The 18,131-nt window shown below is 38.3% G+C and overlaps 1 protein-coding gene across 1 annotated transcript in view; it reads left to right on the top strand.

Moving 5' to 3' along the window:
- Positions 1 to 18,131, top strand: part of LOC110158704 (inositol 1,4,5-trisphosphate receptor type 1-like) — a 264,915-nt gene that overhangs the window by 67,379 nt on the left and 179,405 nt on the right. Inside the window, 9 exon segments of the mRNA XM_055160081.1 lie at positions 3,617 to 3,715; positions 3,797 to 3,880; positions 6,496 to 6,642; positions 8,112 to 8,207; positions 8,344 to 8,388; positions 10,187 to 10,341; positions 15,784 to 15,883; positions 16,132 to 16,292; positions 17,036 to 17,177. Coding sequence (XP_055016056.1) covers positions 3,617 to 3,715; positions 3,797 to 3,880; positions 6,496 to 6,642; positions 8,112 to 8,207; positions 8,344 to 8,388; positions 10,187 to 10,341; positions 15,784 to 15,883; positions 16,132 to 16,292; positions 17,036 to 17,177 — 1,029 coding nt within the window.

The following is an 18,131-nucleotide window of genomic DNA, read 5'->3' as shown; positions in this document are numbered from 1 at the left end:
CCCAGCTTCATATACATCTACCTTTGGTCGACTAATCTCTGCACAGAGCATGTCTTTATTCAACCAAGAATAATTTGTTTGATTTTTCCATTGAATTCTGAGCTACCTTCCATCGCAGTATGAAACAGTAGACCCTCTAGAATGTTGTATAGTATTGCATCAAATAAACATTAGACAAATCACTGGCAGTAAATCCAAAAGTCATCCCTCCCTCTCCCTGTGCAGCCTGCTCTGGTGTCTGCTAGTCCTCAGATCTTAAACCTCCCTTTGGCAGAGCCTCCTCCTGTGGCACCTGCCCAGCTCAGACTCTGGCTCTGTCTTTGGCTCCTGTTTAAGCTCCTGAGCTCCAGCATCTCTCTAAATCCCAAACACAACCTGCACTGTTTGTGTAGACACCAGAATAACCACAGTGTCTCCCAATGAGATCAGTGGCCTTCAGCTATTTATACAGATGGCATCTGAAGTCTGTTTATTCTGCAATTAGGACATTACATCAAGGGAACAAAGAGGGCGCTGTTTCAGGTCAGGTTTCAAGCCACTGGTCTGAGCAGTTTATTATGTAAGATGAGACATGAGCATGCATACTTTGTAATATACTTGGTTTTGGATAGTTTCTCTGTTTTAATCGCATATGTTGGAGTAGAAATGTCCTCTGCCGCCCTCTGTTGGTCTTTCAGGCTCTAGTATTAAAGGTGCACTATGTAACTTTTCTACTGGAGGGTACAAGACTTGCTTGTCTTCATGGGGATGTAGAAAAGTTTTCAATAGTGGTCGCACTAGGATTCATCCCACTCTGAGTTAACTGTGCGAATAGGCTTGTCACAATTATTACTATAGTGACTTATTGTTCCGTACAAGGGCTCAGTATTTATCATGTGTATATTTTCTTAGCAGTAATAAGAAGATTTTTGTTTTTGAGTTGTAATATGGTAAAATTTGAGTTGGCTGACAGAAGGTTGAATAAATAACTTTGAGGGCGAATTATATTTTCATTCTGTTATTTATTTGTTGCAGCTCCTGTCTTTTAATGACACAGTCTTTAACTCTTTCCCCGTTGGATGTCTACTAGGAACAACCCATACATATATTACCAGGGCTACCCATAGAGCATAACTGCATAAAAGAAAACAGACTTCCACGAGTGATTATAAATGATTTTCACACTTTGAACTTTATTGAAACACAGACATATTTGGTATCTCTGGAAACCTTAGGCTCTGAACTATTCATTTATGGATGGTTAAATGTGACTCAACTCATTTACAGGTTTATAACAGCTCACTGAAAATGAGAGTTTATCTGGTCAGGTGCAAAATCGAAAACACAATCAAAGCTACAATAGTCACTAGTTTGATGACCTTCGGAAACAATCGGCGAAAACATATCATTGAATCCTGTTGGTCAGCCTAGTATGGGTTGTAGTGGCCTCCACCTATCGCAGCCGCTGTTTACATGTAAAAAACCGGAACCGTTTCTAATGGTCGTCAAATCACGTCTTTAGTGATATAGGGGAGGTGTCAAAACACAACATTAAGGAAACAAGAGGGTCTTCAAATGTCATCTTCATGGAGGAAAGAGTTAAAACATAGTCCTGTTTTATTGTTATTGTGTCAGTGGCATAAAAGTAGTTTCAGTATTATTGTTGAGCTGGTTATTGTTCAGTATTATTATTGTTGTTATCATTTGAGGCAGTGATATATGCAATAAAATGCTTGATTACTTTTGCTGACAATTTGTCAGGCAGACAGACTTTTTTTGTCTTTTGGTGTATGCTGAGGATGATATTTGACAGAAAAAAGGCAGCAAGCCCTAGAATATTTTTCTGCTAGTTTCCCCTATGTGTCAGGATACACCATGTAAAATTTTAGGGTTTTTTGACCATGTATGCAGTTATAATATACCTTAATATTTACAGTTACATAATTTCGCAAATAGCTTTTCTTAAAAACTGTGTTTTTTGGGCCCTGAGACCAAATGGGGCAGAGTTGGGGTTGGTCCCTATCAACTCGTGATGGTCCAAGATATAAGATAACAGGAAATAATAGTGGAAAAAAGGAGCAAAAAGCATCCTGAGGGGTGTACCTGGGTCCCGGCCTATGTAGCAATCTATCATGTTTCAGAGTGTTATCGTGGCCTAGGGCTGGACTTAGGCTGCGTTCACACTGCAGCCTGAAGTGACCCAAATCCGATTTTTTGACCCCTATGTGACCTGTATCTGATCTTTTAATGACAGTCTGAACAACACAGATCAGATTTTTTCAAATGTGACCTAGGCCACTTGGATATGTGGTCCTAAAACCGACACATATCCGATCTTTTGACATGCGACTTCAGTCTGAACGGACAAAGCGCATTCATCCACCTACACGTTATCAGCAAGCCACAAACGTCACTATTCTGCGCTGAAGTAGGGGAAAATTGTTAATGAACTTCGTGTCACTGAAGCGAAGCACATCGCTATCCCACCACTCTTGGCTACGTCTCCGCATCCACACGTTCTTTTCAACAGACTGTCCCACAAAACGCCACGGCCAAAAACCTCGTCCTTCTCCTTCTCAATCTCCTCCTTAAAACAAGTAAGTTGTTCATGTTCTGGCTCCGGTACGAGAGGAACTTTAAAATCTCCAGGTGCTCAATGCTCGCGACCATGTTTGGACAACTTCCGTAAACACAGAGCACGCTCGCTGCGGTTGACGTCATCGTGTCTCCAGTGCACATGTGGGACACTTTTGGGCCATTTAATGTTCACACTGGAGATCACATACAAGTCACATTTAATTGGAAATGTGAACGACCTCGCAAAAACATCGGATTTCACAAAAAAATCCGAATTGAGCATTAAGCCCTGCAGTCTGAAGTGTAGCCTTATTACTCAGAGCCAAGAGAAGCCCTAGTGCCTTAAGTCAGTATCATCAAATGTAAAATGTCTTCTGGATAGAGCTGAAACGTCCTGATCGCAAAAACAGAGTTGAAACTACTGTTGAAACTTTCTCTACATTTGAAGCACTCCAGGACAAATGAGGGATTACGCCGTCTCGTCTCCATGGGGATGTTATTTCTGTGTTTCAGACGACACCACAACATTGTATTGGCCAATGATATTTAATACAGATGTGAGACAGCTGAAATGGATATTGCAGATTTTGTTGTAATACAAGAGGAGAAAGGCTCTAGTCACTAACAGGAAACATCACAGTCAACATTTGTGCGTTTATCTTTTGGATATTTTATGTACACTGTAATCAGCAGGGAAATGTGACTACTGCCCTCCATCTGACAGTATGACATTATTATCTGGAATCTGAAAACTTCTTATTCCTGAAATGTTCCACAGTATGGCATTATGACACTCCACCAGGCCAAGTTACAAGTTACATTTGTGGAGAGGCGAGCTTACTCACAATAAAAAAGGCCTGGTTTTTAATGAATGCAATGTCATACAGTGTTACATCCAGGCAAATCGACAACATCTCCATGGAAACAAGCAGGTGGTGCAGCCCAAACAGAAAAGTTACATAATGTACCTTTAAACAAACACAAAAAACCTATTGGATCCTCTGTGCTTCTATTTTTTCCTCAGTCAACTAACTTGCTCTTGTTTCTGTATTTTTTGCAGGTCGTGATCGGAGACAAAGTGGTTCTGAATCCTGTGAATGCCGGACAGCCGCTCCACGCCAGCTCCCATCAGCTCGTCGACAACCCGGGCTGTAACGAGGTCTGACAGAAACTAGAATCATGCAAAATATGTCAAATATATTAAAACTATGGTACAAACATTCACTTTTGTTTTTCTCAGGTGAACTCTGTGAACTGTAACACGAGCTGGAAGATCGTTCTGTTCATGAAATGGAGCGACAACCAGGAAATCATACTGAAAGGGGTCTGTATTTCAAACAGTGTATCATTTGTAACGTTATACTTTTTACTCTACTAAGATTGTGTACATTGTTTTTATTTTATCATTATCATTATTAATTATTTTATTCATATTATATATTATTATACAATTATGCATCTAATTTGTTCAAACTATATCTATACCAGCCAAAAAATGCATAATGGAGAGGAAAAATAAATATAAGTCACACTGGACTAAAAGTCACATTTTTTGGTGGAAATTTATTTTATAAAATCAGAGACCAGGAACCAACATTTCACCATGAAAGAAAAGTTCTAGTAATAACAATAGAACAGAGAACAACAGACTGTTAATGTAACATATTACCAAACTCTCCATCTCACTCCAAATCACTAAATCCATTCAATTCATCCTCGGTGTCACTTCTGAGCACTTCTGAGCCTTGACCTCCGGAGGTAAACAGAGCGTTGCTTCCTCTTCTGTGTCGCTGTCGTCAGACTCAGCATCAATTCCAGTTAGAATTATTCGGGTCTTTCTGAATCTCGACAGGATGGTTTCAGAAGTCCAGGCTTTGTCCATCCATCCAGTGACTTCAAGAAAGTTTCATGGTGCATCCTCCGGGTGTCACAAGTTTCTCGCTCACTCCAAACGATTATCGATTTCAGCTGCAGATTTCATGACTTGCAGCTTGTAATCTGCAAAATCTGATTTTATTTTTGAGGGCATTTGTGTTCAGTCTTCTCAGTCGTCGTTATAAGTTTGTTTAAACTGATACAGAAGTAATGGTGCTATCGACTGACATGATACAGACAGGACAGAGGCTCTTTCTGCAGGAGACATGTGCAGTAGAGTGAAGTGACAGTGGTACAGGAGGAACAGGAGCAGCAGATACTCACACACAAGACTAGAGCCTCTCCATGCTTCACTGTGAACATTTTATTATATAAGTCGTACCGAAGTATAAGTCGCAGGAAACACCCAAACCATGAAAAAAAGTGCCACTTATAATCTGAAAAATACAGTAGTCTGAGTCAAAATGTTGATAATTAGTGTAATAGTGTGGAGTATGTTTTTACACCATAACTTGATACTAACACTACTACTGTTGTACTTTTTGCTTACAGCACCAAAATTTGCCCACTATGGGACGATTAAAGGCTCTATTATTTATTATTATTTATTTTAGGAGTTAATTGATAAAATAGTGCACAGGATTACAACATTACTACATATATACAAACTTCACCCAACTTTCTGTCTAGATTTAGTTTTATGAGCCAAATCTCAGTTGTCTTTATCTGTATCAGCCAAAATAAATTTCAATTATTTTCATTTTCTCAGCTCAAATCAAATGGTTTTAGTCCCTGGACAGCACCGGGAAACTCCAGCTAAAATATCTCAGTGCCACCAATTTATTTTTTTTGATCTTGGACCAACTGTAGTTCAAAAGGGGCATTATGAGAAATGTACTTTTTGGAATTTTCTGCCATGTTTTAATGTTGTTGTTGTTCCCTCATCGAAAACAAACCCTGAGAAGTTTAATATGTCATCTAAGCATGTTTGAGTGATTTAGAGATCTCTCCCGGGCCCTATTCGAACCCTCCTTACTGTTAGCTGTAAGATTCTGTTTGTCCAGTGTCCTCCTGTCCCTCACTGTGACAAATGTCTCCAGTTCACAAAAGCATAATACAAAATAATACACTACAACTTCACAAATCTGATGTGAAGTGTTGTGATGGTGCTCTAAAGGGGGAGTGACCATCTATTTTTTATTTATTTATTTTTTCCAATATTTTTATAAATTTTCAGACAAAAAATGTTCACATGAACAATTTGACCACGTTGTTAATACAGGTCAACATATATTCAAAAAAAAAAAAAAAAGAAAATAATAATAATAATAATAATAAAAAGCCAATTCACACACTCACACACTCATACACACATACACATTCATATATTCACTAAACAATATTTGCACAATACAATTTATCCGTCGCAGGTAAGTCTGAGATTTATTTGACCATATGTACTTTAAAAAAAAGAAAATTGGGTAGAAAAAAATAAATAAATAAATGAATAGATAAATAAGAATAAAATATAAATTAATTTATTAAAAAATAAAATAAAGTAAAATAGGTTAAAAAAAATTATATAATAATAATAACAACGACAATAACAACAGTAATTTTTGTCTGTAGTATACCTTCTGGATATATTCCTAATATACACAGTTTTGCACACATAGGAATCTTTACACTGAATATTTCTGTCAAACATTGTATAACCTCTTTCCAGAATATTTGAATTGCCGAGCATTCCCAAAGACAGTGTATAAGAGTTCCTTTATGATTACCGCATTTAGTACAAGTGTCAGGAATATTGCTGGAGACATGGTGGAGTATTTCAGGAGTTATATAAAACCATTTATATTGAAATAGTCTAAGTCTTGTATTAATGACTCTATTTAACATGTTAATGCATTGTTTTCGGCGAATATAGCATTTTCAAAACCATAAAAGCTAACCTGGTGATCTAAACATGAAAAATATTAGAAGTGAATACCCCAGAGAAGTGTAATGCTCCCTCTTTACGTCATATTGTGTGTAATGTGTAAGTGCTTTGTCCTTGTTCAGGGTGATGTGGTTCGCTTGTTCCACGCGGAGCAGGAGAAGTTCCTCACATGTGACGACCACCGCAAAAAACAGTACGTGTTTCTGCGCACCACGGGACGCCAGTCTGCCACCTCTGCCACCAGCAGCAAGGCATTGTGGGAGATTGAGGTAAGGCTTGTTAAAAAATAATCTGAACAGAAAAAAATAAAATGGGGTTGTTTGCTGCAGATGTTCCAGTCAGTGGGAGCAAGTAGTGGGTGCTCTTGAAAAAATGGTCAAAACTTTAAACACAACGGAATCCAGGCACCCCAAAGACATAAAAGTCACATGAGGAAATATATATAGTTAAAAGGCCTTTATTTAGATGGACAAATCCAACATGTTTCAACCATACTGGTCTTCATCAAGGCTTAGTTATGAAGACCAATTTGGTCGAAAGCCCTGATGAAGACCAGTTTAGTTGAAACATGTTGGCTTTGGCCATCTAAACAAAGGTCTTTTAACTATATATTTCCTCATGCAATTTTTTACTTTTTGGAGTGCCTAGATTCCATTGTGTTTAAAGGTCAAAAAATAAGTTGTGATTAGATTGATGAGTTATGTAATCCAGTTGTTTTTATTGTTTAACACACCAGAATCATTAACATTTCAGAGAAGAGTCCCAGTCATTTCAGAACCTGTTTGTAGAGATCTGAGCTGTTCAGCATGACGATGAGAAAAAGGGACGCACGTTCACATCAGAGTTCATGGTGCACTCTTTTACACATCCACGAGGATTAACATTTGAGAAAAGACTAAAATATAAACAAAAATGTAAACAAGAAGTTTCAGTTTGAAGAGGTTTATAGTAAACAAGGGGTCTCACTCACTCCGGACAGGACACTCAGGTCATCGGATCAGCTGCTTTTAGACTCCCCAAGGGCCAGAGTCAAAACTAAAGGAGACAGAGCCTTTGCTGTTGCAGGCCCTAAACTGTGGAACACCTCCCGTTGCACATCAGAACTGCTACTTCCCTGGAGAGTTTAAAATCACTGCTGGGCAACACTGTCTGTTTTTAAATGTGCTATATAAACCTACAGGATTAGCTTTTTTCACTTTTATTCTTATTACCTGTCTATTCTGTACTCAGCACAGTTCAATGAAAAATGGAGTGAGCTGAGATAGTTAGAAGGCAGCAACAACTAATTGGAATAATTGTGACTAGTCGACTCTTTAAATAATTATAATCCTATTTTGATCAAAGTGGGCTATACAGACTTTTTATTACTGTGCCATTATTACATAAAAAAGACAATTTGTGACTTTTTTGTCATTCTCCACATTGAAGTCACAAATTGTTATGTCATTTTTCAAGTCGACTACTAAAATAATCATTATTGCAGCCCCAGTAGTTTTCTATTTTTAAGATGTTTTAGATCAATATTTTGGTTTATAATGAGGAGAAAAATTCAGTTTGTTGACTGGACAAAAGTTAGTTTGGTTGAAGACGTTTCGCAGCTCATCCAAGCTGCTTCTTCAGTTCTGGTTTATAATGAAAATTCTAAACAGTGTGTATCAAAGAATCACTAATGAGCAGAAATGAGCATAATATATGTTGAGTGTGTGATGATTTGTGTGGCGTGTCTCATTGGTTTTAGGTGGTGCAGCACGACCCGTGTCGAGGAGGAGCAGGATACTGGAACAGTCTCTTTAGGTTTAAACACTTGGCCACTGGACATTACCTGGCTGCAGAGGTCAGTCTGACACATACTACGATCTTACAGTACTACACAGTGTAACGCACTGTGTAGATTAGTAGAAGAAGTATCAGTAGTTGTAGTAGTGTTGGTGCAGGTGGATGGTGTCTAAGAAAGTTCTGTGCCTTTGCAGGTAAACCCAGAATATGAAGAGGAGTGTCTGGAGTCTCGTCCTTCTGTAAGGGACACTCAGTTACAATCAATAGATTACAACAAATAAATACATACCAAAGGGTTTTGGACACATCTTCGTATTCTTCCCAGAGTGAGACGTCAGATAAATGATGCAAGATATGTGGAATTATGTAGCAAAGTTAAATTAATCAACAAAATAGTTTTTAGATGTTATATTCAAATTCCTCTGAGTATCCACCCTTTGCTTTGTCAACAGCAGCAAACCCTTGACCTTGAGCTTCTTGATGAAGTCTCCTGAAATGTTTTTCACTTCACAGCTGTGCCATGTGAAGGCTGTATTAAGTGGTGAAGTTTCTTGAGCGCATCACATGTGCATATTAAACACTGAAGTGATATATTTGTTTGATTATTGTTTAATGAAGTTACACAGTGAGTTAATGCATAAACACTGAAATCTTATACATGTTTAAAGGTTTATACTGTGTGAAACATATATGCTTTTATGTCAGGGTCAAGAAATGCCAAGAGCGCAAGGCAGTGGTCAAAGCAAAGGGTGGCTGGTTTAAGTGTTTAACAGTTAAGTTTTGAGTGAATATTTAGTTTACTACATACCATACACACATTCATAATTTTGATGCCTTTGGTGAGAATCTAGAATATAAATAATCATGGAAATAAAAAAGAAACATAAGTGAAAAAGAGTGTCCAAACTTTTGACAGGTACTGTGTAAATAGTTTATATTAAAGATACACTGTGTAACTTTTCTGGATCTGAATATCACCATGGAGATGTTATTGCTTTGTTGGTAAAGTTCCACAGTAGGGCATTAACTGTATCTATCACTAAAAACAGGTATGATTTGGTATGAGCAGAGAAATGTTAGAAATGTTTAATGCTGAACTGTGGAACAATCCGGGCAAAGCAATAACATCACCATGGAGAAAAATACTGTTTACCCCCCCACCAGAAATGTTACGCATTGCACCTTTAATGTATACATTTACCTTTTCAGAACCAAATACACCAGAATAAACATGTTTAGTCATGTTTTGGCAGATTAGAAAAAATACCTCACATGTTATAATTTACTTCAATAATAAAACAGTCATTTAGCTTCATTTGGATGTGTTGATATTTGATGCAGTTGTACCTCCATGACCAGTAGATGGCAGCAATACCTTGTGAATCTGTGTGTCTCCTAAATACAGTGTGTGTAGGTTGGTTGCTTTGCTCTAAAAAACTGTCTCTATATCCTGTTTCTTAATGGTTCTTTACTGCGATGTAACTTAATTTAGTCTGACATTTAGTTCATGCCAAATGCCACTTTAGACGTTCGATTGGATTATTCAGTGACGTGCTTCATCCTGTACATTACACTGTGACTTTTACTGCCTTATTAAATTAACGTTATAGCAGTCGGCGAATTGTAAGAGACTCAGTGAGCCATGGTACAAACTGAAGGTCATTATTTTAGGAGTAGTTTGAAACTTAAAAAGAAATATTACATTTTGGACTTCATTTTTATATCTTCTGGATTTGTTATATTGCCTTGCATCATGTTATATTGACATACATTGCATAATACGGTGCATACGTAACATAAAAAGCTACAAAGTATGATATTAAAGTTACTGCATATATTGAGTTACGTTTTAGTTTTTAGTGCTAACAGATTACATTGAAAACATGCATTTTTTTTATTTGTTTATTTGAGGATCCCCATTACTCTCTAAAATAGGGGCTCACCTCTCCACAAATCTAACCTGTAAATGTAATCTGAAATAAAACATATTGTATTGTTTCCATCTCTAGGGCATGTGACATATTTGTTTTGTTGTAGTTGGACTCGGAGCAGGAGGCGCTTCGAGCTCGTCTGAGAAACGCTCAGGACAAAGTGATGTACACTCTGGTGTCTGTGCCCGACGGAAACGACATCTCCTCCATCTTTGAACTGGACCCCACCACCCTGAGGGGAGGGGACTCTATGGTGCCCAGGTAACATGCTTTTATAAAGGTGCATTGTGGAACTTCACTGCTTTATATCTCCTTGAGGGGAGAGTAACTAAATTTAAAGGGGACATATTATTTCCACCAGGTTATAGTAGTGTTTTAGCTTACTCACAGTTGTATTTTGATTCATTCATGCATGTTTGTGTAATCCTGGACTGCAATGGAAGCTTGAATGCTCAGAAAATGTCTGTTTTCACCTTCCCCCATCTCTAACCACTTCTCTGTACTTACTTGCAATTATTTAACAAAAACCCAGTGGCGGAGCGTGCATTTCACACTTAGGCCTTCAGTAGTGCTGCGTCTGAAACAATCCACTCCTCAAGAACTATTTTATGGTTATAAAAGCATCTCGCACAGGGCTCAACTCCACGCTGTATGGGGCTCCGCGACCGCACAGGGCTCAGTGCAGCTTTGCGGACACCCTGCTCTGTTGTTTTGGGGGTTCTCTCTCTCGCTCTCTCAAGTCCAAGATTAGTCCTGGTTTAGACCTGGTTTAGACCAGGTTTAGACCTGGTTTAGACCTGGTTTAGACCTGGTTTAGACCTGGCTTAGACCTGGTTCTGCTACAGATGCAGTTTGCTGCTTTGGCTGGTTCACTCTCTGTCCAGTCAGTGGGTCTGAATCCGGTGATGTCGTCTGCTAAAGGTCCTGGTGATACCAACTCAAAATCTGATTGGTTGAAGCAACAGTTTCATGGACATTTATTTAGTGTTTGAGGGCCTGCAGAATAGATTGTGAAGGCCTCAGACACACTTCTTTGACTTTGACTCTGCCTAACAACAAGTGATGGTTGAAATGTGATTGGTTAAATGCTTTAATAAGAAAATGCATGTGTGGAAGCAGCACAAGCATCAGAAAAACTCTGAAAGGAAGCTGACAGACCATTTGGAATTATTTAATAATAATATAATTAACATCAGTCTGTGATTCAGATATTTTTTTAGGCCAGCAGAGAAGGTCCTGATGCCCCACCACTGCAAAAATCTAACTTCTAGCCATAAACCTATGGATAAAAACAAAAACAATGTTTTTAAAAAGTAAATAAAAGCAATATCTGCTGCTTGCTATGGCTCATTTCTGCAGTTTTGATCCGGGAGTCAGTGGACCAGTTTATATCAAGCAATTTTTTAGATCATCACTGAGGTTTACAATGAGCAACTTGTAAAATGCTGACATAAGTAATACTCAATACCTGGTGAAAAGTATAATAAGTCTTACTTAACTAAATGACACGTTAATTTAGTTGTGGAGAGATTTAAAACAGATGCACACAAATGAGTGAGCTGCAAGTCATAGTATATTTTGAGATGATAAATAATAAACTTAGCGTTCATTCAAAAGTATTCTGACATTATAGTGTGATAAATGTATTCACCAGTAGTGACCCAGACATGTTTACGTAGTTTTGGGGCATGTATCTCTATGGATAACAGTGTTGTTTCTCACGTCCCATCCCGAGTTCTATAGAATTATTCTGGCTTTACTGGCCCTGGATGCATTTCCTTGGAAAGAGATGCAGTTCCTTGGAAGGAGATGAGGAGCTCTGTGTCCTGATTTGCTCTTGACCTTTGAGAGTCTAAAGATAAAGATATACTCGGGAGTTTTACTGAAGCGCCGTGTGTGGGTGGGCCAAGATGCACGATGGAACATTTAATATGAGTGTTTACAACATGGAGCTGATGAGCAGCTCCTCCTTCACCATGAGTCAGGAGTTACAAATCTACACAGGGATGAGGCGAACATTATTGATGATGATGATGATGATTGGTGAATAATTGTGGGAATCTGGGGGAAAATATTTAACGCAGTTTGTTTAGCAGTTACAATTAGATCATAATTTAGTGGGAATGGGACAAGATCTCACGCCACAAAATCTTGTGAGACAAAATTGACACAAGACTGTGCACACATGCTGAAAATGATCTTATGAGTTTTTTTCCCCCATGTTTTTTACATTTAGATTGGATAAAAAATTGATTTAAGCACCGGCGAGTTACAATTTTTGAGAAGCTGTAGTCCCAAAACGCAAAGCTACAATGACAGCAGAAATATGAAATACAGTAAAAAATGGTGAGACAAAAATTTGGAACTGGGTCACACAATGTATTTATAACAAATAATGTCATAAATTTCATCTTACCTCATGTCTCATCTTGTCTTGTGGAAATTGTATCTCATTGTATGTGAATTCTACACATGGATTACTCTGGAATAACTCACTGAAAGCATCAGGAAATAATGATCAGAACGTTCTTACAATCCAAACAAAACAATCCTCAAACTGATTATCGGAGTGTCACAACAGTGGGACAAGCTGAAAATCAAACTTTTGTTAAATACAAATGGGGGAAAATCATAAGTTCTTCCCTCTTCACGTTTTTCACAAACAAAAACATCAGAATTTGTGCTAAAATCGGCTGAAGTATGACTGTGGGCGTTTCCGTGTTTGTTTTGTTTCCTCGCTGCTGCTCTGTCATTGTTCAGTCTTTAGATGGTGGTTAACCGAGCAATCACAAAGTTAGAAGCCGGGTTTATGAGGGAGTGTGAGAGAGGATCAGTGTTCACAGAAACAAAGGGACAGTGTCAGCAGTCACCTCCAGTCTCTCTCTCTAAAACCTTCAAATCAGGCAAGAAATCTAGGGGTAATAATGGACTCAGACTTGAACTTTAACAGCCACATCAAATCAATAACATCTGCAGCCTTTTACCATCTAAAAAACATAGCAAAAATCAAAGGTTTACTGTCTAAAGCAGACTTGGAGAAACTTATCCATGCGTTTGTCTCCAGTAGGTTAGACTACTGTAATGTTCTGCTCACTGGTCTCTCCAAACGAGCTGTGAGACGCTGCAGAACATCCAGAACGCTGCAGCTCGGGTCCTTACTCGAACTAGGAAGTACGAGCACATAAGTCCTGTGCTCAGGTCTCTGCACTGGCTCCTGTGCCTCAGAGAATAGACTTTAAAACAGCTCTGCTTGTGTACAAGTCTCTCCATGGCCGAGCACCAAAGTCCATCTGTGACATGTTAGTGTCATATGAACCATCTCGCACTCTGAGGACCTCAGGGACCGGCCTCCTGCTGGTGCCCAGAGTCAGGACTAAACAAGGGGAGTCAGCGTTTCAGGTTCATGCAGCTAAAACCTGGAACAGTCTTCCTGAACATGTGAGACAGACTCTTCTGTGATGCTGTTTAAATCCAGGCTCAAAACATTTCTGTTTAACTGTGCATATAACTGAAAGGTTTTCATTCCGCACTCTTCTCTCCAATTTATGTCTCTCTTTTTAATTTTAATCTTCATGATTATTTATGTTTCGATTTGTTTTTATTATGATTTTAATGTATTTCTTATTCTGTAAAGCACTTTGAATTACTTTGTGTACGAATTGTGCTATACAAATAAACTTGCCTTGCCTTGCCTTGCCTATATAATCAGTATTATACAGGGTGTTCCCAAAAATCTGACATCATTGTGTAGGACAATAATTTGGGCAGTTCTTGTTGAAATAACCTCAAATTTTCACAGTATGTATAGAAACAGATCAGTTTTATATTTAATGTTTTTATTACATGGTCCCCGAAGGGTTGACCAAGTTTTGTATTCACCCGGTGTGTGTGTGTCTCTCCACCTGCCATAATTCCGCCATTTATGGATTGTCACCAAAATTGCCTCAAAAAAAGTTTGGTGACAATCCGAGGTCATTTGAAGTCACACGGGTCAATTGAAAGGTCACACCATTATAAAGGATCGGCAATTTCGACAATTTCTGAACCATCTGCGTCCTAAAATATTCACCCAATCATCACACAAGTTGGCACACACATAACTGGGGTACACTGGATGTTACAGGTTGAAACGGGTCAAGGTCACTTGAAAGTCATGGTAACCAAGGTCAGATATGCGTTTTTGGTCATAACTCCACGAAGGATCGAGCACGAACAACAGGAGTGTGTCAAAATCTCAAAAAAGATTTTATCTATTCATAATTCTATGCATTTGTATTGTCAAATATGAATAGTTTTTTCAGATAATCACAGTTCCTTTCTCTTTCAGTGTAGCTGTTAAAATTCTAATTGGAACAAAATTAATTTCCATTTCTTGTTTTTTTGGTAATACACAACACAATGATCTACAGTCACACAACTAACATACACACAACTCATGAAAAATGACATTTTGGTTACAAACTAGTAAACACAGACATTCTCATGTGTGACCAATATCACACAAATGTTCATGGGCCTGTACACATACACACATTGTATTGTGGATATAATGATCATGTAATATGGGCTGGACTCCTCATAAACTGCTTCTGTGGTGATGAACTGACCCACCATGCCTCATGTGGACCAGGTTGATATCTCTGATTGCTCTCGTTTTTGTTCTGTTTTCAGGTTGAGCCGTTCACTCCCAAAGAGAAGTCATTTTGTGTCTTGGAATCTGCTGCACACACTCACCTAAGACTGTGCAGCTTCAATGCAATATTTGTAAAAACTTCAACAACTGGCAAACTAAGTTGGACTTAGTACCAAAAATGTAAACTACAAACTACAAACTACAGAACTAAAGGATCTGGTAGACCTAACAGTCATTCAAGGAATCTGGGTTTCCAAACATACGAACTTCTTGGGGCTTTGCAAGAGTTTTTGACGAACTTGCTTGACCTTCTGATGTTGATGATGGTACTAGACCCTTTAGTCCTGCATAAACAGCCTTGCTATTTACATTTTTGATACCAAGTTCAAATTTGTTTGCCAGTTGGCAGTGTTGGGGAGTAACAGATTCCATGTACCGGCGTTACGTAATCAGAGTACAAATTATGAGTAACTGTATTCGGTTACAGTTACTGTTTCAATGAGTGGTAATTGGATTACAGTTACTTTGTTGAAATAAATGGATTACATAGAGGTATTTTCTTTTTTTCACATTTTGGGCTAAACCAGGACTAAATCAGGGCTAAACCAGGACTAAACTTGACTAAACCAGGAGTAAACCAGGAGCAAAAGACCAAGAGACTTGGGCTCAACAGACAATTTGAAGAGAACAAACATATATTTTCAGGATGTGGTTGGTACATTCATGTCGTTTTAAAAAGCATGACAATATCAAGTAATCCAAAGTATTCAGATTACGTTACTCACTTTAAGTAATTTAATGGATTACGTTACAAACTACATTTTGGGGTATGTAATCTGTCATTTGTAGGGGAATACGTTTTAAAAGTAACCTTCCCAACACTGCCAGTTGGTGAAGTTTTTCCAAATGTTGCATTGAAGCTGCACAGTCTTGGGTGAGTGTGTGTGAGCAGATTCAGTTGACCTGCGAAATGATATCAATTTTTTTGGAACACCCTGTATATCCTATTGTAATCTTTTTAAACATAAAGTGAAATGTGTTTTATGATTGATTTTGTATGTCTTTTTCAGAAATTCCTACGTTCGTCTCAGACACTTGTGCACAAACACGTGGGTCCACAGCACAAACCAGCCCATCGACAAAGAGGAGGAGAAGCCCGTCATGCTCCGAGTGAGTGCACCTCTACTTTACTTTATTCTTTATTTATCACATTTATCAATGGCTGCTTCTTTGTCAGCACAAATAAGGTGAACTTATTTTAACCCAGAGTAGACCTTAAACTTTGTGTCAGTTTTTGTTTGATATGGATAGGTATGGAATTACAGAGACATTAACCATAAACTAGGCCAACAAATCTGCATTTTAAGTATTAAAAGTTAGGTATTTCATTGTTTTATTTTGTGTTTTGCTATGTGCAGATCGGTACGTCTGCGCAGAAGGAGGACAAAGAGGCGTTTGCCATTGTCCCCGTGTCTCCGGCTGAAGTCCGAGACTTGGACTTTGCAAACGACGCGAGTAAAGTTCTCGCCTCCATCGCTGGAAAACTGGAGAAGGGAACGATTACACAGAATGAGAGGAGGTAGAGTTTTTGTTTTTGTTTTACTGCTTAATGTGTGTAATGTGTGTATAATGAAGCAAAAATAATGACGTAATATCACATAGTTAACACATAGTCACATAGTTCACATCTAGTTTAGACATGGAATAGACCAGAAATAGTCTTGGCTTAGTCCTGGTTTAGACCTGAAGTAGTCCTGTTGAGCCATAGTTTAGTCCTGGTTTAGACCTGGTTTAGTCCTGGTTTAGACCTGGTTTAGATCTGGTTTAGACGTGAAATAGACGTGAAATAGACCAGAAATAGTCTTGGCTTAGTCCTGGTTTAGACTTGAAGTAGTCCTGTTGAGCCATAGTTTAGTCCTGGTTTAGTGCTGGTTTAGACCTGGTTTAGTCCTGGTTTAGATCAGAATGGTCAAAAATAGGGACACCTGGGACATTTCTTGTATAAAACTGGGACAAACCACTGATTTGTATAAATGTATTGTATAAATCTGCCGGGACAAGGGACACATGCTCAAAACTGGGACTGTTAATATCTTACTTTACATTTTTTATTGAATAGGAAAGACAGTTGACTTTGATGTTATCCTTGGTTTTTTATTTGATTTTATTTTCAAGACAAAAAAATCCATGACTCTCCTGTATGTGAGTCATAGTTGAGTGTCATTGATGGTTGTAACAGAGTAACAGCGTGGACACACAGTGAGTACCTGTTATCATGACATGCTAATGCTCATGTTTGTGTTTGTTCCATTTCTTCACCAGAGCAGTTACTAAACTCCTGGAGGACTTGGTGATTTTTGTGGTGGACATTCCCAACAACGGACAAGATGTTTTAGAAATTATGGTCAACAAACCCAACAGAGAGAGACAGAAGCTCATGAGGGAGCAGAATATCCTCAAACAGGTAAAGCTTTAAGGATTTATGCTTTAGCTTGTTGTTTCGTTTGAAAATCTTGGGCATCTTTACATTGACGTTTTTGGCTTTCATTTTTGCTGCAAATTTAACACCAGGACTAGTGTCAGAAGTGAGGCGTGAAGCAAGAAAAGCAACATGATAATAATATAATGTTAACTGACCATTTAAAAGGTTAAACCCTTTAAACATTTCAATTATTGTATTTTTCTGACTATAAGTTGCTCTGGAATATAATTCAAACCAGCCAAAAAATGCGCAGTGAAGACGAAAAAAATATAAGTTGCACTTTTTGGGGAAATGTGTTTTATAAAATCAGAGACCAGGAAGCGACATTTCATCTTAAAAGTCAAATTCTAGTAATAACAATAGAGCAGAGACCATCAGACTGAACAGACGTTAATATGTTAACGTAACATATTAACAGTTATTCAGATAATTAGAGCATAAACAACAGAACATAAGTTTACCAAACTCACAATCTCACTCCAAATCACTAAATCCATAGAATTTTTCATCCTCGGTGTCATTTCTGTGTGACCTCCGGAGATAAACCATACATCCATGAGGTAAAAGGAGCGCCACTTCCTCTTCTGTGTAGCTGTCGTCAGACTCAGCATCAGTTCCAGTTAGAATTATTCCGGCCTTTCTGAATCCCGACAGGATGGGTTCGACCGTCATTGAAGTTCAGACTTTGCCGATTCATCCAGTGACTTCCAGGAAAATTTCATGGCGCACCCTCCCGGTTGCCATGAAGCTGTGTTCTCCATTCCCACTTTCCACCACTCAATCACAAGTTTCTCACTCACTCCAAACTTTCTTTCTGATACTCAATTACCGTTTTCAGCTGAATATTTCACTATTTGACAGCGGCGTTTTCTACAGGAGACATGGGCAATAGAGTGCGAAGTGACAGCGGTACAGGAGTAATAGTAGTACTAGATA

This window comes from Boleophthalmus pectinirostris, unplaced genomic scaffold (assembly GCF_026225935.1).
Source record: "Boleophthalmus pectinirostris isolate CB_2022bp ecotype Guang Dong unplaced genomic scaffold, ASM2622593v1 HiC_scaffold_3, whole genome shotgun sequence".
NCBI classification, from domain to species: Eukaryota; Metazoa; Chordata; class Actinopteri; order Gobiiformes; family Gobiidae; genus Boleophthalmus; species Boleophthalmus pectinirostris.
The sequence above is the reverse complement of the archived record's forward strand: the minus strand, read 5'-3'. Positions and strand labels throughout refer to the sequence as shown.